This window comes from Sciurus vulgaris (assembly GCF_902686455.1).
Source record: "Sciurus vulgaris genome assembly, chromosome: 2".
NCBI lineage: Eukaryota > Metazoa > Chordata > Mammalia > Rodentia > Sciuridae > Sciurus > Sciurus vulgaris.
In genome coordinates this window covers 97,717,812-97,740,708 of record NC_136462.1, presented here as the reverse complement: position 1 = coordinate 97,740,708, position 22,897 = coordinate 97,717,812, and the positions used below count along the sequence as shown (strand labels likewise).

General features: G+C 36.2%; 1 protein-coding gene across 5 annotated transcripts in view; it reads right to left on the bottom strand.

Moving 5' to 3' along the window:
* GALK2 (galactokinase 2) overlaps positions 1-22,897 on the bottom strand; it is a 136,677-nt gene that overhangs the window by 97,625 nt on the left and 16,155 nt on the right. For 3 of the 5 annotated variants that reach the window (XM_079129949.1, XM_079129952.1, XM_079129950.1), the window contains exons 2-5: positions 21,725-21,813; positions 12,312-12,435; positions 8,412-8,502; positions 5,282-5,428 (exon numbers count right to left, since the gene is read on the bottom strand). In XM_079129949.1, coding sequence (XP_078986075.1) covers positions 5,282-5,428; positions 8,412-8,502; positions 12,312-12,435; positions 21,725-21,813 — 451 coding nt within the window. The remainder of the gene's footprint in view (positions 1-5,281; positions 5,429-8,411; positions 8,503-12,311; positions 12,436-21,724; positions 21,814-22,897) is intronic. The other 2 variants (XM_079129951.1, XM_079129953.1) reach the window with 2 other exon arrangements.

Below are 22,897 nucleotides of genomic sequence, written 5' to 3'. Positions count from 1 at the left end.
TAGAATGATATTAACCATGGGCTTAGCATAAATGGCCTTTACAATATTAAGGAATGTTCCCACTATCCCTATTTTTTCTAGTGTTTTGAGCATGAAGGGGTGCTGTATTTTATCAAATGCTTTTTCTGCATCTATTGAAATAATCATGTGATTCTTGACTTTAAGTCTATTAATATGGTGAATTACGTTTATTGATTTCCTGATGTTGAACCAACCTTGCATCCCTGGGATGAAACCCACTTGATCATGGTGCACTATCTTTTTAATATGTTTTTGTATGCGATTTGCTAAAATTTTGTTGAGAATTTTTGCGTCGATGTTCATTAAGGATATTGGTCTGAAATTTTCTTTCCTTGATGAGTCTCTGTCTGGTTTAGGTATCAGTGTGATATTGGCTTCATAGAATGAGTTTGGGAGGGTTCCCTCCTCTTCTATTTTATGGAATACTTTGAGAAGTATTGGAATGAGCTCTTCCTTAAAGGTTTTGTAGAACTCGGCTGAGAACCCATCTGGTCCCGGACTTTTCTTTGTTGGTAGGCTTTTGATGACTTCTTCTATTTCAGTACTTGAAATTGGTCTATTTAAATTGTTTATGTCCTCCTCATTCAGTTTAGGCAATTCATATGTCTCTAGAAACCTGTTGATGTCTTCGAAATTTTCTATTTTGTTGGAGTATAGATTTTCAAAATAGCTTCTAATTATGTTTTGTATTTCCATCCTGTCTGTAGTGATATTTCCTTGTTCATTCCGAATTTTAGTGATTTGGGTTTTCTCTCGTCTTCTCTTTGTTAGTGTGGCTAAAGGTTTATCAATTTTGTTTATTTTTTCGAAGAACCAACTATTTATTTTGTCAATTTTTTGTATTGTTTCTTTTGTTTCAATTTCATTGATTTCAGCTCTGAGTTTAACAATTTCCTGTCTTCTACTACTTTTGGTGCTGTTCTGTTCTTCTTTTTCTAAGGCTTTGAGCTGTAGTGTTAGGTTGTTTATTTGTTGAGTTTTACTTCTTTTATTAAATGCGCTCCATGAAATAAATTTCCCTCTAAGTACTGCTTTCATAGTGTCCCAGAGGTTTTGATATGATGTTTCTTTGTTCTCATTTACCTCTAAGAATTTTTTAATTTCCTTCCTAATATCTTCTGTTATCCATTCATCATATAATAGCATATTGTTTAATCTCCAGATGTTGGAATAGTTTCTGTGTTTTACTCTTTCATTTATTTCTAACTTCAATCCATTATGATCTGATAGAATACATGCTAGTGTCTCTATCTTCTTGTATTTGCTAACATTAGCTTTGTGGCATAATATATGGTCTATTTTAGAGAAGGATCCATGTGCTGCTGAGAAGAAAGTGTATTCACTCTTGGTTGGATGGAATATTCTATAAATGTCCGTTAAGTCTAAATTATTGATTGTGTTGTTGAGATCTATGGTTTCTTTGCTCAATTTTTGTCTGGAAGATCTGTCCAGTGGTGAGAGCGGCGTGTTAAAATCACCTAGTATTATTGTGTTGTGGTCTATTTGGTTTCTGAAATTGAGAAGGATTTGTTTGACATACATGGATGAGCCACTGTTTGGAGCATAGATGTTTATGATTGTTATATCTTGCTGATTTATGCTTCCCTTAAGCAGTATGAAATGACCTTCTTTATCCCTTCTGACTAACTTTGGCTTGAAGTCCACATTATCGGAAATGAGGATAGATACTCCAGCTTTTTTGCTGAGTCCATGTGCATGGTATGTTTTTCCCCATCCTTTCACCTTTAATCTATGGGTATCTTTTTCTATGAGGTGAGTCTCTTGCAGGCAACATATTGTTGGATCTTTCTTTTTAATCCAGTCTGCCAGTCTATGTCTTTTGATTGATGAATTCAGGCCATTAACATTCAGGGTTATTATAGAGAAATGATTTGGTTTCCCGGTCATTTGGTTCATTTTTAAAATTTTGTTTATTTATTTGTTTGACACAACTTGTTTCCTCCTTTATTTGACAATTCCTTTAGGATAATTCCTCCCTTTGCTGATTTGCTTCTTTGTTTTTCATCTCTTCCTCATGGAATATTTTGTTGAGAATGTTCTGTAATGCTGGCTTTCTTTTTGTAAATTCTTTTAGCTTTTGTTTATCATGGAAGGATTTTATTTCATCGTCAAATTTGAAGGTAAGTTTTGCTGGGTATAAGATTCTTGGTTGGCATCCATTTTCTTTCAGGGCTTGAAAAATGTTGTTCCAGGACCTTCTAGCTTTTAGGGTCTGGATTGAAAAATCTGCTGATATGCGTATTGGTTTCCCCCTGAATGTAATTTGGTTCTTTTCTCTCACAGCCTTTAAAATTCTGTCTTTATTTTGTATGTTAGGTATTTTCATTATAATGTGCCTTGGTGTGGGTCTGTTGTAATTTTGTGTATTTGGAGTCCTGTAAGCCTCTTGAACTTGATTTTCCATTTCATTTTTCAGATTTGGGAAATTTTCTGATATTATTTCATTGAATAGGTTGTTCATTCCTTTGGCTTGTTTCTCTAGGCCTTCCTCAATCCCAATAATTCTTAAATTTGGCCTTTTCATGATATCCCATAGTTCTTGTAGATTCTGTTCATGATTTCTTACCATCTTCTCTGTTTGTTCAGCTTTGTTTTCAAGGTTAAATATTTTGTCTTCAATGTCTGAGGTTCTGTCTTCCAGGTGTTCTATCCTATTGGATATGCTTTCTATGGAGTTCTTAATTTGGTTTATTGTTTCCTTCATGTCAAGGATTTCTGTTTGGTTTTTTTTCAATATCTCTAACTCTTTATTGAAATGATCTTTTGCTTCCTGTATTTGCTCTTTTAACTGTCGATTGGTGCGATCAATCAATGCTTGCATTTGCTCTTTCATCTCATCATTCAATGCTTGCATTTGCTCTTTCATCTCCTCGTTTGCTTCTCTGATCATTTTAATTATGTACATTCTGAACTCCTTTTCTGTCATTTCTTCTGCCATGCTGTCATTGGGTTTTATTGATGTAACATCTAGATTTGTTTGCAGCATTTTCTTTCCTTGTTTTCTCATGTTGTTCAGATATCAGTGGACCGCTGAGATATTGCAGATTTCCTCTGTTGATTTACAATGACCCTGAAGATTTCTATATATATCCCCTCTTAGCCTTCAGTAGGCTGAAGTCTTGGAGGAGGTTGATAATGCGGTGCTCCACAAGGAAGCTGCCTCTCTAGGAGTGGTGGCCTTCAGGTGGGGTATATTCCCTGCTAGTGGGCAGAGGTGCCTCCACTTGTTGACCAATGGTCATCCAAAGGGGACCTAGGCTGTGGGCTGAGGCAAGGCCTGTTTGGGCCTGAGCCTGTGGTTTTACCGTCCTTGTGGGAAACCTCACCCAGCAGGGAAGACTCACCCGGTGGGGAGGTCTCGCTGGTCAGTTTCCTCCTAGAGGTTCCCCTCAATTTACATCTACTGCCTGGGCTGGGCTGCCTTCCTCTGCAAAGTTTCCAGGGGCCCGGCCCTACCTCCTGGGCCTGGGAGCCTCACCCTTCGCAGATGAATCTCCTTAGGCTGCCCCTCCTCAGAGAATTTGCCCATAGGCCTGGAACCTTCGCTCCGCCCTAAGCCTGTCTCTGTGCGGCTCTTCCACCCAGAAGCCTCCTAGATCCTGGGACCCTGTTCTGCACCTAATCGCCTGGCTGCGTGGCCCCTCCTCTGAGGAGCCACCTGTGGCCCCGAACAATCGCTCTGAGTCCCAGAGACCCGCCACAGGCCTCTTCCTCCAGACAGCCGCCCAGTATGCCGGTGCGGTCACTAGGAGTCCAAGAAATTCACTTCGTGCCTCCTCCTCCCACCAACCACCCGTAGCCCGGGGCAATCAATCACTCCGAGTCGAAGTGACCCTGCCCGTTCCTCCTCCTTCTCCAGATAACCCCCCGGGTGTTCAGGAGCAGTCCCTCTGAGTGGCTCTGAATCCACGTGACCCGCTGCACGGGTCCTCTGGGCACGGCCCGGAGCTCTGGTGTGGTCCCTCAAGACCAAGCGTCCCACCACGCTTCTCCTCCAGGCAGCCCCCCTGTGTTCAGGAGCTGTCACTTTAAGACCAAACAACTCACCACTCGCATTCTCCTCTGAGCAGCCGCCTGGAGCGCTAATGCAGTCACTGCGAGTCCAAAGGACCCGCTGCGCTCCTTCTCCTCCTTCTCCTACTCCTCCGGGCAGACCCCGGGGTTCAGAAGTGGTCAGGGTCCAAACAGCTCGCCACGCCGCCCCTTCTCTGGCAACCGCCTGTAGTTCCCGTATAGTCACCCGAATCCAAGCGGCTGCTCCTCTTCCTCCTCGTCCTCAGGGCAGGCCCCGGTGTTCAGAAGCGTCGTTCTGATTCCAAACAGCTCGCCGCGCGGCTTCTCCTCTGGCAACCGCCTGCAGCTCTGGCGCAGTCTCTCCGAATCCAAGTGGCCACGCTCCTCTCCTCCTCCTCAGGGCAGGCCCCGGTGTCCTGAGTCCACACAGTTCTCCCCGCCACTCCTCCCCCGGGCAGCCGCCGGAGCCCCAGTGGCTGCTCCGAGTCCCAGCGCTGTGCCGAGCGGCCTCCTCTATGGCGCTCCAGCGGGGGGGGGGCGTCTCGCCGGCAGTTCTACTTCACAAAGTTTCCTGCGTTCCGGGACCCCCGTCCCATCCGGGATGCCCCCCCAGGGGGTGAGAGTCACCCGGCTACTTTGAGTTGGTCCCAAGCGTCTCAATATCTCCTCTCTTGAATCCTGAGTTCTGGAGCAACACGTAATGCAGCCACCCTCTAGGCCGCCATCTTGAAAACAGAATTTCCCCTTTGAAATGCAATTTTTTTAAGTTTATTTCAGTGACTAACCTACTCACATAAACAAATATGCTGCTCACTTCCTTTATTTCCTTCTTTACCCTTCTTACCCACTGCTTGTCAAATATTTAATTTAAGGCTTTGGGTGAAAATAAGCAGGCCCAACCATGAGGCCCACAATTTCTTGCTCAAAGTTAACTTGTTAATGAGGTAATCTTTTTTAAAAGATATTCTTGCATTCAAACTTCATATTTAATCCAAGAGCATTTTAATACAGTAATTCACAGACTTGTTCACCCAGTTTAGAAAGTATCAGTTACCTTATAGTATTTTATCACAAGCAAGACTTGTTAGGCTGCAATGCTTGCCCATGTACATAGTCCTTTCGAGTAAGACAAAGTTTTTCAATCAAGGAAGACATTCTGATTTTGAGATTTGAATGCTAATGCCTTCAAAGGGATTCTGTGAGTTTTACTATGAAAGGCAGTTACCTTGGATAGGTTCATTCCCAGCACTGTAAGTGTCACTAAGCCAGCACAACAGACCAAAGCACTAGAGCTGGAGAGGCCAGAACTTGGTGGGATATTTCCGTCTACCAGACAGTTCATTCCAGTCAGGTTACTAAGACCAAAGTGTTCCTAAAAATAAAAGGAAAAACAGTAATAATAATTTCATAGTTGGATTCAAAATCTTCTTTCAAAAGTTCATACAAATTTACTATCATATTTGTAGAAACTAGTTATGTGACTCAAATTAGTGGAGACTACACATGTTATTTGATTTAATGACTCTTGTCCTTAGACTAATGTAATCTGAAGATTACTTTTTACTTCGTTCAACAAAAAGCTACTGATTCATTTCCTAAAATTGCCATGAATGTTCTGTTTCTTGATTATTGATTTAAACAATATGGAAAATATATAAAAAATACTTATAATTCAGCTTACCAAAGACAAGAAAATACACGATTATTAGCAAGGTAGGTTAAAAATTATGAAACACATCAGCAGCACTGTTACTATAAAAGTCTAACCCCTATGCAGTGGCATGTTTCCATGGAGTATCTTGCTTCAGAAAGACCTCTGAAGAAAATAACTCCAAACTTTCTCAGTCCTGTTTTACTTATTTAAAAGAGAGAGAGAGAGAGAGAGAGAGAGAGAGAGAGAGAAGGAAAAAAAAGAAAAGAAAAAAAACCTAAGCACCAACAAATTCAGAGACTTTTCCAAGATCATACATACAGACCTGGAAGTAGGGCCCAGGTCTCTGATTCTCAGTTCAGAACTTCTCCCCCACAATTAGAAACCTAGGCCAGAATACTGTAACTATGATTTAATATACATCAGCTATATGAGGAAATCCAGATTTTTTACTAGAGTTTATAGATATAATTTAGCCATATGGTAGCTATAAAGACAGTCAAATTATAATTCAGCCTTAAATGAAAATGCAGACTCCAAGAAGGTAGGGAAACTCTGTTTCTACAAATAGGAAAGCCCAAATTAGTAATCAGACTGATTTAAAGGTGGAAAATTCTAACATACTTACATGAATATCTAAGACTAGGACACTTTGAATGGTATCATAACCTCTATAAAGTAGGATTAAAAACAAATTCAAGGCCAACACCTTCTTAAGAAAAAGTACCATCATCTTCACACATTACTCAAACAACTCAAGACCAAAGTATGAAATACTATTATATTGCCTAATTATGCATTTCATCATACATATTATTCTAGGGAGAAATTTCAATAAACTAGTTAGAATAACTAAAGTAACAAAAAACTCTGCAAATAAAAGATCATTTTTCCTTAATTTTTTGTCCTTTTTTCTTAGTTGGCAAAACTCATGCACCACAAAAGAAGAGATTCACTTGGATGTACTTCTCTTCTTGATTTCAAGTCATCTAAAAATTTCTTTCCAGAAATACAAACAAATTATAAACTGAAAAACTGCTGTTGTCAATGCCCTTTCATACCAAACATCAGACAGTTTGTTTTAAAAGAGTAATCCTTGGGGAATACTATATATTTAACTACAAACTGATCCACAGGGTGTCTTGAATGTGAATCGTACTTAGTAACTTATCATGCAATGTTTAAATTAAAATGTACAACAGATTCAAAAACGCAAATGGGTTGTGCCAAATTCTGTAATAGCTCTATTCCAAAAGGATAACATGTTCAATTTCATATAAACAGATTATCCTCTGGAACTTTCTAGTATTAAGATTTCTGAACAGGCTAACATTTAAATTACTCTTCTGCCAAAAGTTCATTGTACAACTCAGCTTTTCTGCACATAAGTTGTCAAACCAAAGAGGAAGGCTTTAAGCCCTACAAGGCTCAAAAGCAACACAAAACATCATACATTATTTAGACCTCTTTATCCATCTCTACAAAAAAGCATGTTGTTATAAGGAAGATCATATTGCATTTACCAGGCAAATGCTTCCAAATACTGTAATCCCCACTAATGTATATGATAAACCAGATGATTTTAAGATATAAAATCTACCAATAATTTTTTCCATAATTTATTACCTTGTGTCTGGGAGAAAGATACGTACACAACAAAGAAATAAATGAATGTGGTAACTCTAAGACCAGAATTAGAGTACAGGACTATACATCAGATAAAATTTTGATACATTTCTGTAATAGGTCACTAAGTTCTAGGCTATTCATGACAAAGATTCAGAAAAGACCATCAGGCAGTTAGGAACACAAGGTCTCTAAAATACAGGTTAGGTTGTTTGTTACTGACTCACTTCTTAATATCATTTACCTAAACAAGAGTCACTATATTTGAAACACATACTGAAATACGAAAGTGGTTCTAAAATCAGCAAATATTGATTTTTCTGTTTATCTTCATTTTCTTTAATTACAAGAGAAAATGGAGATATCTTTCATAATTTTTAATTATGAGAGAAAAATGGAGATATTAATTTTTTTAATTATGAGAGAAAAATGGAGATATTTTCCTGTTCTTGCACATGGCATTAGAGATATTCAAGGTAATTATGCAATGTTTCTAGGAAACTACTTGTACTAATACATTTCACTATGTCTTTTTTTTTTTTTTTAACCCCAGCTGGAGTAGCAATAACAATACTAGTTACCATTTACTGAAGGCCTACCAGTGTCAAGCACTGTGTCATCCTTGTAACAACTCTTTTGAGGTAGCAATGACATCATTTTACAGGTAAATCTGAGACTTAGGTTAAATTAACACAGCTGGATAGAACCCCGATTCAAACCTGGGGCTGTTCAACCCTATATCCTTACAATATACTCCTATATAGTCAAAGAACAAAATATAAATAATTTATTAGAATGTATCCTTAACAGAAACATGATTCAGAGATTTAAAAACCAAAGAGATGTTTGTCAGATGCACCTGATTTTTGAACAGCTGCATGAAAACCACTGTTGCCCTCTGTGAATACTACCAGAATCAGTCATATTTTCCCACCCTTTGAAGCATAAGTGAGCAAAATAGAAGAGAAACATCAGTTAGCATTGAGAGGAGACCAAAATGATACAGTAAATAAAATAAAGCTGACATAATACACCCCATAATCTCAACTGCTAGCAGTTACCTTATAAACCAATTTACCTGAATTCCTTTAAATCCACATAGGAAATAGTTGTGCCAGAAAGGCTTTGTTTTGTCAATCTGAATGTTATTCGCACTAGTACTGAAGTCCCTGCAAAAACAAAAGGCCCCATTAATTTAAACCTTAGGCCTCGAACTGCAATATCAATGGCTGACTGCTGCCATCTTGTGCCAACACAGCGATACTGACATCTCCTTTTCCCTTTACTTTGAATCAATGTACCACACTCTACCCCAAAACAATGAACATCTCCAGCTGCTAAAAGTTAAGAGAGGAAGTTGTAGTAGCCTTAATGACTACACTGCCTTTAACTGACCCCTCTTATTTCCTGAAACAGAAAGGAACCAATATATTTTAGTATAATCTACAACCATTTTCTCTTTCATGTTGGTCCTTGTTAAGCTGGTGTAAACCACATGAATGCTTTATCCTCTGGGCCTGCAGTTTGGCAGACCCCCAAATGAAACAGGAGTACTCAAAGCCCTCTTTCCCCACACTCTCTGCCACCCATCCTATTTGACCATCTGTGGTGTTTAAGAAAAAGAAATAACAATAAAAGCAAATAATTATTCTAATGGATCATAACCCATTGAGGGAATAATATTCTGTGAATCTATACTGATATAAATTAACAAAAGAATAAATAGATAAATGATAGAGAAGGGGAAAACTCTTCCCTGTAGCAAACTGCTAACCAATAAATGTAGAAGAAATTATAGAAATAAAAAAATCACTACATGCTGAATTCCATGATAACTGATTCAGGAAAGACTCATCAATGGATGCTAAAATTAAAGTAAAAGTCTGATTAGAAAAAAAATATTTACACAAAATTTAAGTACTTCCCCACCAAATATTTTTAATTAAAAAAAATAACTTTATGGTAGAAAAATCTGGCAGACACCACCTTAACCAAATATTCAAAATTAACACCAATAAAAGGACATCGTGGCCTCCTTGATATGATGCATTGAGGATATATCCAAGGATATGTGTGAATTCTTTGTGCTATTTTGTGACTTCTTTGAAGAAAACTTGAAAATGGAAGATAAATAAATAGATAAGACAGACTCCTAAATCAGTCAAAGAATAAAATCTATGAACTTGGCAAGGAGCAACAGAAAAGGGGAAAGCAAGGCAACATCCCCCATGTTTTTATTAAATTTTTTTATTTGTTCTAATTTGTTTTATATGACAGTAGAATGCATTTATACATTTTGATAGATCATACATAAATGAAGTATAATTTCTCATTTTTCTGATTATACATATCGTAGGATCACATTGGTCATGGAGTCATATATGTACATGAGGTAATTAATGTTGGTTTCACTCTATATCCTTCCTACCCCCATACCCTTTCCCCTCCCTTCCCTCCCCTCTACCTAATATAAAGTAACTCTATTTTTCCCTATCCTTCCCTCTTATTGTGAATTAACATCCACATATCAGAGAAAACATTTGGCCTTTGGTTTTTGGGGTTTGGCTTATTCACTTAGCATGATATTCCCCATCTCCATCCATTTACCAGCAAATGCCATAATTTGATTCTTCTTTAAAAAAACCGAGTAAAATTCCATCATATACATTTTCTTTATCCATTCATCCATTGAAGGACTTCTAGGTTGGCTCCACAGCTTAGCTATTGTGAATTGAGCTGCTGTAAACATTGATGTGGCTGCATCACTATAATATGCTGATTTTTAAGTCCTTTGGATATAAACCAAGGAGTGGGAGAGCTGGGTCAGATGGTGGTTCCATTCCAAGTTTTCTGAGGAATCTCCATACTGCTTTCCATAATGGTCGCACCATTTTGCATTCCCACCAACAATGTATGAGTATACATTTTCCCCCATATCCTCGCCAACATTTATGTTGCTTATTTTCTTGATAATTGCCATTCTGATTGGAGTGAGATGAAAATGTTTTCCATATAATTTACTAAATATCTACTATGTGCCAGTCATTGAAATCAATACCTTCCATATCTTTCTTAACTCAGTAACATGGATACATAATCTCTATCAAAAAATATTTAGTGACTGATCACTTAAGTGCACAAGATATGCAGAGGAATATAAAGGCAAAGGGCAGAGGACTTGTCTTTTAAGAATTTGTAATCTAGCCAAGATGACATAAACACAAATCACTACAAGAGAGTAAATATGTGATAATGTGTAATATGAAGTGGGACATGAGGCTGAGAGGGTAGGTACTGTTTCCATAGACCCGCAGTGGGTGAAGAGGAAAGACCTTTCAGGAGGCTCAGAAAGGTTTAGTGACTTTCCAAGGATACAGCCTGATTCCAGCTCACAAATATTTCATTCTGTTGTTAACCATGGACGTTAAATATGCTGTCTACAGTCAACAAAGGGTTACAGAATTTGGAAGCAGATAAAATATATTAGCAAATCTGATGGGTTATGTTCCTAGTTATGAGAGGATCTTGTAAGTCATTAAAAAAAAAAAAAAGAAAAGGTGTGTATTCAGAAAAGAAGAGGAGGAAAGTTGCATAGAGGTAGAAAGCAAGATAAGCAACATAAAGGAAAAAGGTGAACAGTGCCAATTCCTACAGAATTAGAGGTACAGGCTAAGCCTTCATAGGAAAAAAAATCTGTTCTTTAATTAGCTATTTATGTTCACTCTTTCTAGTATTCTTATCTGGCCTTTCTGCTTAGTTGTTTCCTAAATTTCAAAAGCAGTCACTCATTTTTCTCACCAATCTCATTCCTGCATTTTATCACCTATATGTTTTCTCACTCCTACCCCCACGTTGTAGAATTCTGAGAATAAAATTCCTGAAAATAAGTATACAGGAGTGACTACACTGATACATTTCACTTACACATTTTATTCATTCATTCACTTGTTCCTCCAACATTTTCCCAGTGTCTATCCTGTGGATATCTGGTATAGAGCTAGAAAATGTACAGTAACAATAGTGTCAAAAATGTGAAATATTTAGAAATTTGACAAAAGATGTAAAAGACATGTATTCCAAAAACTACAAAATATTTCTGAGAGAAACTGAAGACTTAAATAAATGGGGAGAAAGATTCAAGGACTGAAAGATTCAAGATTGCTAAGATCCAATTCTCCCCCAAATTAAACATTCAATACAACTCTAATCATAATCTTGGCATACTTTCTCATTGAAATTGAATAGCCAATTCTAAAATTACTAAGCAAACACCATGAATTAGAATAATCAAAATCACTTTGAAAAAGACAACATTAGGGGACTTATACTATCTGATTTCAGGATGTGTTATAAAACTACAATTATCAGATAGTATGTTAATGGAATTAAGATAAGTCAATGGAATCATCAAATGTTTTAATCTTAGTAAACTAGAAATTTTTAAAAAAACAACTTCCTTACCTTAACAAAGTATATATACTAGAAACCCCTATTATGCATCAAATTGTCTCATACTGAGGCTAGAACATGAAAGAACACAACAATAAAGTCAAAAACCTTATACTCTACTGAGAGATACAGGTAAATAAACAGAAAATCATAATACCTTCTAATTAGATGTTCTCACAAGAGAATTAAAGGATGTCATAGTAACAAAGGAAAGACAACACAACCGCCTTTACTGGAGACTGTTACTTCAGTAGATGATAAATACCTTCTGGGCAAGGAGAGATTGCCCAGTATCTAAGACAATGTGTAGTACATGGTTAAGTCTTCAGTAAATGTTTCTTAAATGAATGAACAAAATGAACAAACATTAAATAGTAGCCTTAGATAGTAAATATCAGGTAAAAATATCAATAAATTACATAACTTTCTATAAATTTGATATCTTCTAAAGAGTCCATTTGGGTACAAACACACCACTATACTTCACAAACACAGATTACACACACATCAGTCAATCACAAATACTCACGGATACAAGGGGTTTGTGTTGGCCAATTGGAGAGTGTGTGTTTTCACAGGTTCCACAGCTATTAACATATCTTGTTCTACAGCCATAGGAAGAACAGAATATCCACAATAATCTATGTGCTCTCCTAGAAAAGAGATAGCATTTTTTAAAAATCATTGCTACCATATGAAATAAAAAAGTCCAAGTTAAGTTGACACGGGAAAAAGTCATGTTTTAACAGGAAGTAAACATACTATAGGAAGAAAGTTATTTGTTTTTCTTTTTACCCCACACATCTGAGCCAGGAACTTCTACCAGCCATAAGTATATTAGTTAGTTTCTGTCAATGTTTTGAATTCCTTTAATCTTAAGCTTTTCTTCCAATTTCTAATTCTTAATGACCATTTTCAAAATTCATATTATGTGACTAGCTATATGAGCATCAAGAAAAGTATATCTCCACCAAAAAATCAAGTGACAAGAAATATATGGGCAAATGAATTAAACAGATACTTTTCAAAAAGAAGAAATACAAATGGCCAACAAATAAATGAAAAACTGTTTGACATCATTAGCAATTAGGGAAATGCAAACCAAAACTATCCTGAAATTTCATCTCATACCAATCAGAATGTCAGTCATCAAGAATACAAATAATGATAAATGCTGGAGAAGATGGAGAGAAAAAGGAAAATTTTTACATTATTAGTGGGGCTCTAAATTAGTACAACCACTAAGGAAATCAGTATGGAGATTTCTCAAAAGACTAGACATGGAACCACCATATGACCCAGCTATATCAGTCCTCAGTATTTATCCTAAATACTGTACATATGAGTATATACATGCATACTCATGTTTATAGCAGCACAATTCACAGTAGCCAAACTATGGAGCCAGCCTAGGTATCCATCAACCGATAAATGAATAAAGAAATTGTGGTATATATACACAGTGAAGTTTTACTCAGCCATAAAGAAAAATGAAATTATGTCATTTGCAGGAAAATGAATGAAACTAGATAGAGACTATTATGTTAAGCAAAATAAGTCAAACTCATGAGGTTAAGGGTCGTATGTCATCTCCAGTATGTGGAAGCTAGAGGTAAAAAGGAAAAGAAAGGTGTGAGCAAATCTCATGAAAATCAAAAGAAGATCAGTAGAGGAAAGGGACCAAGGTGTGGGAGGTGATGAGGGAGAGGGAAAGTGTTGGGGAGATCTGTTGGCCAAATTACACTGTTATACTGTATGCGTGTACAAATATGTAACACCAAAACCCATCATTATGTGCAAGTATAATGCACAAACAAAAAAATGTGAAAAAAAGAATGAAACAAAAAAAGTAGTATCTCCTTTTCTGTTGCTCTTTTGTATTAACTTTTAAAATATGAACAATGAAGCCTTAAGTACATTCTCCCTTACATTAGCATTATTTGAGTTCCAGCCTCTTCCTTATCAGCCAATGAGCTCTCCAAATAAGGATTATGTTTATCACTGTGACTTAACCAAATGTTCAGCAATTAGATCAGCTCTGATAAGTTGTGTTTAATGTGCTAGACAAGGCTAAGAAAAAGAAAAGGAAACTATAAAAAGATATTTAAACTGTACTTGCAACAGGAAACAAACTATTCTTTTCATTCAAATTCTTGTATGAATCACCAGCAGGAATTTTTTTTCCTATTATACCATAATATTTTACCCAAATTACCACTTAAACTCAAGGTCATTATACATAAGACTTAAACACAAAATAACAAATTCAAGAAAGATGAGTTAAGCAAGTTCATTTATTTCCCTGGTTACAAATTTTTTATATCTGATTGCTTCAGATATAAATCAACTTCAGATAATAATCAACTAGAAAAGATAAATTTAATAAAAGACAATTCAATTGCATAATTATATTATTATTCTACATATTATTACAGGGAATAAGTATTTTCTTTCCACATTAATTTGCTCTTTAAAATGACATAAAAAAGTTTTGTGGGGGATTAACAATGATAAATGTAGAGCTGGTTTTCAAAGTTATCTTTCTCCAACTACCTTCAAAAGACAACAATATAAAACAAGTACAAAACACATATTCAAATAAACAGAACTCTAGGGAGGCATCATTCTGTTGGGAAGGTGGCAGCATGAATGGTAGCCTTCTGAAAATTAACAATTTCTCCTTTTGTCAAGACTGATTAAAGAAAAAAAAAAGAAATCACCCCAGTTGAAGGGGTGGGGAAGGAGCAGAAACTACTAGGAAGGAAGTATAACAAAACTATTATGAGGTACAAAAATATTATTGATGGAAATTATAATAGTGTTTTTAAGAAAAACTGAAATTCACTTTATCCCATGTACTAACTACTTATGTTAGAATCATTTACAAACCTCCTACACCTTTTTTAATCAGAAAACAGTCAACAAATTTACGAGAATATGAATTATTTTTTCAGGAAAATCCTACCCCCAAAACCACATGAAACTTGGTTCTTCTCTGAGGATACTGCTTCTTAGCAATCTTCTGGCAATTGAGAGAAGCTGATGTCCTCCTCCTACTCTGCATTTCCAGACCCTTTCCCTGTATTTCTTCTGAGGCTTATGCCACATTCTCTCCTCCTCACGACTTTCATCTATGACTTCTTAGCCACACCAGTCCTCACTAAAGACCTCAGCAGGTGGTTCCATTTCCCTCTTTTTCCCCATCCTGCAACAAACTGGGTAACATCCACGCAAATCTTGGTCCAAGACCCCAGCTTCTCAATTCCTTGGCCTCCAGAGAGTCTAACCTCCTCTCTACTTCAGCCGTCTACTTCCATGGCCTTGACAAATCCAATAATGACTGTAGACTTTCTTATCACCTGGAATTTTCTACCTATGAAAATTATTTCAGCGGGGCTGGGGAGATAGCTCAGTCGGTCGAGTGCTTGCCTTGCAAGCACAAGGCCCTGGGTTCGATCCGCAGCACCAAAAAAAAAAAAAAAAAAAATTCAAATCTCATAGTTTTTACTAAAACTTCCATCCTACTATTTCTCACTCAGTTTCTCCCACTCACCTGCCTTTCACATTTAGTTCTTTGCCTTCTTTACTTCATAAGTTCCTACTTTCCTTTCTTTTTCTCCTCATCATTGATTCCAAGGTTTATTACTTCACCTGCTCTCCTACCAATATTATGAACTTCTTCAGTCTGTCATTCTCTTGTCATTTATCAATCTTGTATCTCCAGCTTTTAACTAGATCTCGGTCCTATTCAGCAAACCTCTCATTTATACAATCATTTCCCTCTCCCATCCTTCACAAGAACTATTTATAATTTTTTGCCTTCCTAAATTTCCAGTTCCTTCCTTCTACTACCCCTCACACAAATTCCCTCAATCTTCTATGCTAAAATTATTCATTTACCAACTTCAACAGACATACTTTTCTTTCTTGTCTCTTGTTAAAAGTCAAAGTGGACTTCTTCCTATGCTCTGGACACCAGTCCTTCTTGCCTTCATGGGCATTCTGCTTTACCAGTTCCTCAGTTATCTTTACCCTTTCCCTTGACTTTACTCCATTGTGACCCTTTCCCCAATAACTATGCCCAAATATCCTGTATTTTTAAGTTTTCAATAATTGGCTTCAAAATAAAATAAGATTACCTGAATTGATAATAATTGAAGCTAGATGATAAATACATGGGAGTTCACTACACTATTGCAATTTTTATATATTTGTATTTTTCATTATAAAAAGGTTTTACTTTCAGTTCTCCCCTGACACTTGGATTTTTTCTCAGCTCTCAATTCCATTTTCTCATGATAAAACTTATTCATCCTAGAGTCACCACTTATAACTTCCTCCAAGAGACTTCTCTAGCTCTTCAATTCCGGATTGGATGACCTTCCTATGAACTTCTATTGTACCCTGCACTTCCCTATCAAAAATTTTAAGAAGTATTTTAGCTGTAGATAAAATACTGGTTCAAATGGAATTTTACATGGATGTGAAAAAAGTGAAAATGATTAACAAGAGGTTCTTCTTGCTGAGCTGCTTGCATGGGTGGCCTCCCTACTCAATAGTAGCCCCCGAGGAAACCCCAATGAATTCTGAGGGCTCTGCTGGACACAGTCTGAAGGCAACGCTATCAAAGTGCTTAAGAACTCCATCATAATTGCCATTAGAGGACTGGGGCTCAGTAATAGAGCGTTTGCCTAGCATATGTGAGGCACTGGATTCGATACCTAGCACCACATGAAACTAAATAAACCAAATAAAGGTATTGTGTCCACCTGCAACTAAAAATATTTTTTAAAAAATAATGCCATTAGATTGTTCTATGAGGGTAGAACTATGCCTTTTAATTTTCACCAAGGCTATTCTCATGCCTGCCACATAGAGGATACATAACAAATCTTTAGCTTCAACCCCATATTTCCCTCAATGAACTTCAGAAGCTCATATCCTAGTGCTTTTCCTGGCTAGCCAAAGGCATTTCAAGCTGAAAAATAAGTTTTTTACTTCCTCCTCTTCCCTCACTTAGAAAACAGTACCACTCAGTTGTCCAAACATGGAGTTCATCACTTAGACCTTAAAGTTAACCATCTTGTAACAGAAGACTATAGTGAAATTAAAAAAAAAAAAAAAAAATGCTTGCTGCTTTCTTCCTTAGCACTGCCCCTACTCTAGTTCACATTTCCATGAGACTCAGTTGTCTTTTGGCTTCTGTTTTTGTTTTTTGTTTGTTTGTTTGTTTGTTTGTTTTGTTCTGTTTTGTTTTAGGAAAGTACTAAGAATTTTTATTATTAATACAAGAGATCATAAGAGAAGGCACAAATAAGCTAATTGTTCTCGATAATTTTAGACTCTAGAGTCTCTCTATGGAGACAAAATACTATCCAAAACAAACAAAAAAGAAAAAATAGCAGATATTCAAGACAGTGGTCAAGATAATAACTGAACATAAACACAATAAAGTGAAACAGAAATGTACTGTTTCCTTTTCTCATTATAAGGTATGTGTTGAATAAAGATATAAACCTTGTTTTGGTGGGAAATGCTTTTGTATAGGAAAATTTTGAATTCTTCTACCTGTCATATAAAACAATGCCTGAAGAACTGGCTGCAGGATAAAGTGATACATTTTGTCTACCAAGAAGCAAGGAGACTTCAGTTTCGGCCTAAAAGATGGTCCCCTCCCAAGTCTGGTTTTTAGCTATACCCAGACCTATCTGACAAGGTAGGACCACAGCAGTCAAGAGGGCCAGAACCACTCAAACTCATCAGCAGGCACTTCTATACTGTGATATGTCAATGCTCATATTGATGGTGGTAAAAGAATCAAGAAGCCTAGGTTTCAGAGTAGCACAAACATTCTTTAAATAGTAAGAAATTATTGAAGTTCTTGTCTAGTGTAAATGATATGAAAATAGGTAATGAGGTCAACCACATATCACTTCTGAGATTATTTAGTCTGACTTTAAAGCAGTATAAAATGTTTTCTTCCACACAAGTATAAGCTTTGTACCGAAATTTCTGAGAAAACAATTATGTCTTCATGTCTAGCCTAAGTTTAAATGCTTTCAATTTGGATACTTTTCTGTGAAATTTGAGTAGAAATAGCGCCTATTTCTTCAGGTTTTTATGAAAATACAATGTCTTATTTGTAAATTCTTACTTGAAATCCCTTTACTCAAGATTTATTTAACAAATATTTCAATAAAAGATATATATATGTGTGTGTATATATATGTATATATATATATATATATATATATATTCCCTACATCAGAGACAAGGTAAAGCAAGTGAGGTGCAAGAAACCCTCTACACAGAGTCCCTGGGATAGAAAGAGCTCTAAAAGCCAATGAGCATGAGCACGTTTAAATTACAAGTTTGAGATTGTGGGTCCATGGCAGGTGCTTCTTCCCTCTTATCACTGGGATGTCCATCTTAGGCCATTCTAAGGTTGCTGGACTTATAGCCACTCAGATAGACCAGACACAAATCTGTTCCCTTAGAGAAGGCTTCCGGGCTCCTCTGTAGAGCTGGATGGTAAAATCTCCAGAATCAGACTTCTAAAGGGATCTTAATCCAAAAAAGGCTCCATTTATCTGATGGGTTTCTTTCCTTATCCCCATTTAGAGAATACATGGTGCTAGGACTTGGACCAGGGAAAGCTATGGGGGAACCACAAATAAACAAGCCTCTGGACTTTTACTTAGGGAAAGAAAGGAGGGTGATGCTTGAGGTAGACTGGGTTGATACAGGCTGCTCCTCTCCTTTTGTTACCTCTTCACTCTGTAGCTTTAGTTTATGGAATGCTTCTGCCACTCAAAGTACTTGGTCTCCTCTGGAATATGTAGCCAACATCTCTCAATATACTCAGTACTCAAAATGCTGAATGCTTTAATGGATCTGTTTTGAGGTCAGAGAATTCACAAAGACATGAGTAGTTTTAGCCTTCACACCAAGACCTTGTCTATACTGTCAATGGCTGATAACAGAATCATGGAAGAGGAGGATACACTGGAATTTCCTTCCTCCACGGTGGTGAAATACTAATACTTCAGAACCACTGGCTTCCAGGGAATGCTTCCCATGACCAATGGAGGAAAAATCATGAGTGTAGGGTCTTTGAAGGCATTATCAAAGCTGAATGCCCAGTAGTACATCCAAGTAGGCAGGACATCTTACTGAAAATCCCACTAGGCTCAAGAACAGGCATTTCTGATTGTCTTGAAGCCACCAAAAGACTGGGTTCCTGTTGCTTTTTTCCAATAGAATTCCAGATGAGTTCCGGCCACCACAGTGAAATGAAGTGACAACTATGCTGACAAATAGATGTTAATAAGAAATCATTGTCCAACTGCTGCAAATTAGAAAACAACTCAAGAAGAACCCATTCCAAGGGTTCTATTCTCCCACTGTGGCAAAGCATGTGTGGCCTGAACTACAGCAATAAATAGGCTCAGAGGACCTACATCTCCCAGGGGGTTCTGGCAGTCTAGACCCAAGTTATGTGGAGAGTAACAACAAAGGTTTTCACCATCTACCAGGGAGCACTATCACTGACCTTCTGTTCTTGTTTTTTATCATCATCATCATCATCATCATCGTTATTTTGTTGTTGATTGTGGTACCAGGGACTGAAACTAGGGCCTCAGTTTGCTGAGTAGGTGCTCTACCACTGAATCACATACCCAGACCCTTGTTCCTGTTCTTGTGAGACCTTCTCCCTCCTTATTGCTACATAAACTTAAACATTCTTTTTTACTTAAACTAACCATATGAGTTATTTTGTTCTTGTTGGGGTCGAAGAGAAAAAAAAAACTTATACAAGGCTGATTTCTATATGGTTAATTTCCTTTAATAGCCTTCAAACAGATCATAAAACCAAATTACACAGTTTAATAAAGCAATTCTAGTAAAAGCCAATGGTGCATTTATTGTATGAAACTCACTAATGATCTGGCTTAATACAACAATGAATTCTATGCTATGAAAATGAGTGGACAGCATAACTTTCAGGACATCTTTTATGATGGGTCATTTTAACAGAATCTTAAAGAATGGGCAGAAATTAGGCATGGCCTGGATATGGGGTAAAGGTATTCCAGATAGAAAAAAGGGAAAAAGGAAAGTCAAAGATGGACTGACAAAACATATGAGATTCAACTCAACCTCTCAAGCATTAACTATGTCCTAAATAGGTAAAAATATAAATGATACAGATATCCTTCAAAGTTTTAAGAGTTAGCTGGCAGTCACTGTTCCTTATGCTCTAGACCTAGAGAGGAACTAGCCACCCAGGTCAGTTTCAAGGACCACACGAGTGATACAAACTCAAGATTGATCAGAGGCAGCTTCCTTCCTGACTTTTCTGGCAGCCAAAACAAACTTTTAGAATGTCAATACAGTCTTATAGAATGTTCAGGAATATGAAAATGTTCTATGTCTGTGCTATCTGATATAGTAACCACTAGCCACACATGGTTACTGGGCATTGAAAGGTAACTCGTGCAAGTCAATTTAAATTCTATTTTACTTTAATTAATTTAAATTTAAACAGTCAAATGTGGTTAGTGGGTACTTAGCAGATAGTACAGACATATATAATTCATATCCTTAGCAATACAAAATTTCTCCTTTGTATCTTCAAAGAAAGGCTAGTGACATCACAACCAAATATATAATGTCTCTACAATAACCCTGATAATGAATCTCACAAAATTATAGATTAATAAGAAGGTAAAACCTGTTGAAAACAATTCTATACATGAAGATATATATTTCTGAAATCTACCTTGATTTTGAATAAATTTAGAAACCAGCGAAATAGGTTCCACATATCCTCAAAATAATGTTCCATAAATAATATCTATCTCAACAAGGCTTATGATAAAAATTCAAGTGATAACAATTTTGCTGATCAAAGTAAAACCAAATACTTAAAAGTTCAATATTCTTTTGTGAAAATTAACAGTTTAAGTTCCATGAAAGAGGGTACATCCTCTATTCTACCTATTTCTCCTTTCCACCTGAAAAAATTTCACCAGAAATTAAAAAAGAGAAAAGACAGAATGAATAATGCCATTCTCCTCTGTTTCTTTTCTATCAAATGGCTATAATACTGAAAAACTAGAAATAACTTCACATACAATGGAAGAAAGTTGTTAATTAAATTATAAAATATCAATTAGTAGGCTATTATGAAGTTATTAAAGTAATAATTATGACCTCTATAGAAAGAGGAAAATATTTATGACATATTAAACAAAAAGAATAAAAATTGTATGCTATATATTAAAACTATACCTATTATTTTATGTATACATGGAGGTGGACAGAAAGACAGTAGATGAAATTGTTAAAAGGCTACAATTTACTACTAAAATGTACTAAAATTCAAAAGCATTTCAGAGAAGAAACATAAAATAAAAATACACCTAGAAAACCTGAAAAATCTGTGCAAACACTTTTAAAAGCAATGAATTATAAGATTTCTGAGCATCTCTCTAAAATGAGAAAATGTACAGTCATCAAAATTACTCACCAGAGTTTAAAAATATAACCTATGGCACAGAAAAAAATTCATCTTCCATTCAAATAATAAAAACAACTGGGTTTCAACAAATTTATAGATTTAAAAAATGAATGGAAAAGGGCTGGGGTTATAGTAGCTCAGTATTATGGCACTTGCCTAGCATGTGTGAGGTACTGGTTTCAATCTTCAGTAACATCTACAACTAAGAAAGAAAAATTTTTTTAAATATGAACAGAAAAAAAGCAACATTAATTATATGAATTGGGAAGGATGAAAGTAAGGAATTGGGTAAAAGTGTATCTTAATAGATATATGTGTAAAATATTTGGTAATGGGGCAAAATTAAGAAAGAAATATATTAACAAAATTTGTATCTTATTAAAGGATGAGCAAAAAATTAAAAGGAATGTTTAAAATACCTATTATGTTGACTCTTCCTGGTGCTCGAACATAAAACTTGGGAATGGATCCAAATTTAGAGTTAAACATCTCCTTTAGCTTCAGTAATCTGAAAACAAGAGTAGAACATTTCAAAATATCATATATTAGAAACTCATAATGGGGGTGTAGCCCAGTGATAGAGCCTGTCCTTAGCATGTGTAAAGCCCTGGGTTCAATTCTCAGCACTGCAAAAAAGGAGAAAAAAAAAAAAAAAAAGACCCATAAAAGGCACACTCATCGATGCACACATTTCATGTAACTGCCACCACTAATTCCTCAAAAGAAAAAAAAAAAAAAAAGAAAAGGGGTAAGCTTTTCTGGTAGCATACTTACTACCTTTAAAACTCCAGGACAACAGGATGCAAAGTATAATGAAGTTCACTTAAGAATTCCAAATAAAGTCACATTCCAAGGTTCTAATGGACAAGAATTTGGGAGGATACACATTGAACTCAATACAGGGAGTCATATGAAAACTATCAGGAGACCACAATACTAATCTAATGGGTCCTCTGATTTAATGCCAAAGCTTGGCAAATCATTTTCCCTTGGTCCCTGGTTCTCTAAAAAATTTGAACTAGATATTCCTCCTAGGTCCCTTCCAGATCTGAAATCCTTACAATAGATTTAAAAATATGATACTGTCAAAGTATCTCAGGTTAATTCTGTGAATAGCTCCACTGTTTATAGTCTCACATCATATTGTGCCTAAATAATAATACCAGGACAGTAAACATTTATTAAACTTACCATATTCAGGAAATTGAGTAATTAAGTAAGTAATTGGTATTAGGGATTAATTAGTTGCAAGAAACAGAAACACAGAAAAAACGTTCAATAAACAAAGGAAATTTATTATAATGATAGATATGTTGAATATTTTCAGAAATTATTCAAGCTGACCTCCGGGAGAGTCATCAGAAACTGCTTATATTCATGTCTTTGGCCCTCTCTCTTCCTTACTCATCCCCTTATACCTCCAAAGATACCATCACTGTTCTGCTTTTCTCAGAGCTTTTTGCATTTTGCCTGCCTATCTGAGTTCCTCCACACCTTCAGTTTTCATGACACTGTGGCCTTGATGCTACAAGACTTAATAGCTCTAGTGTCTTCTACTATCTATCCTATACATCTCTATGTCCTTGAGTTCA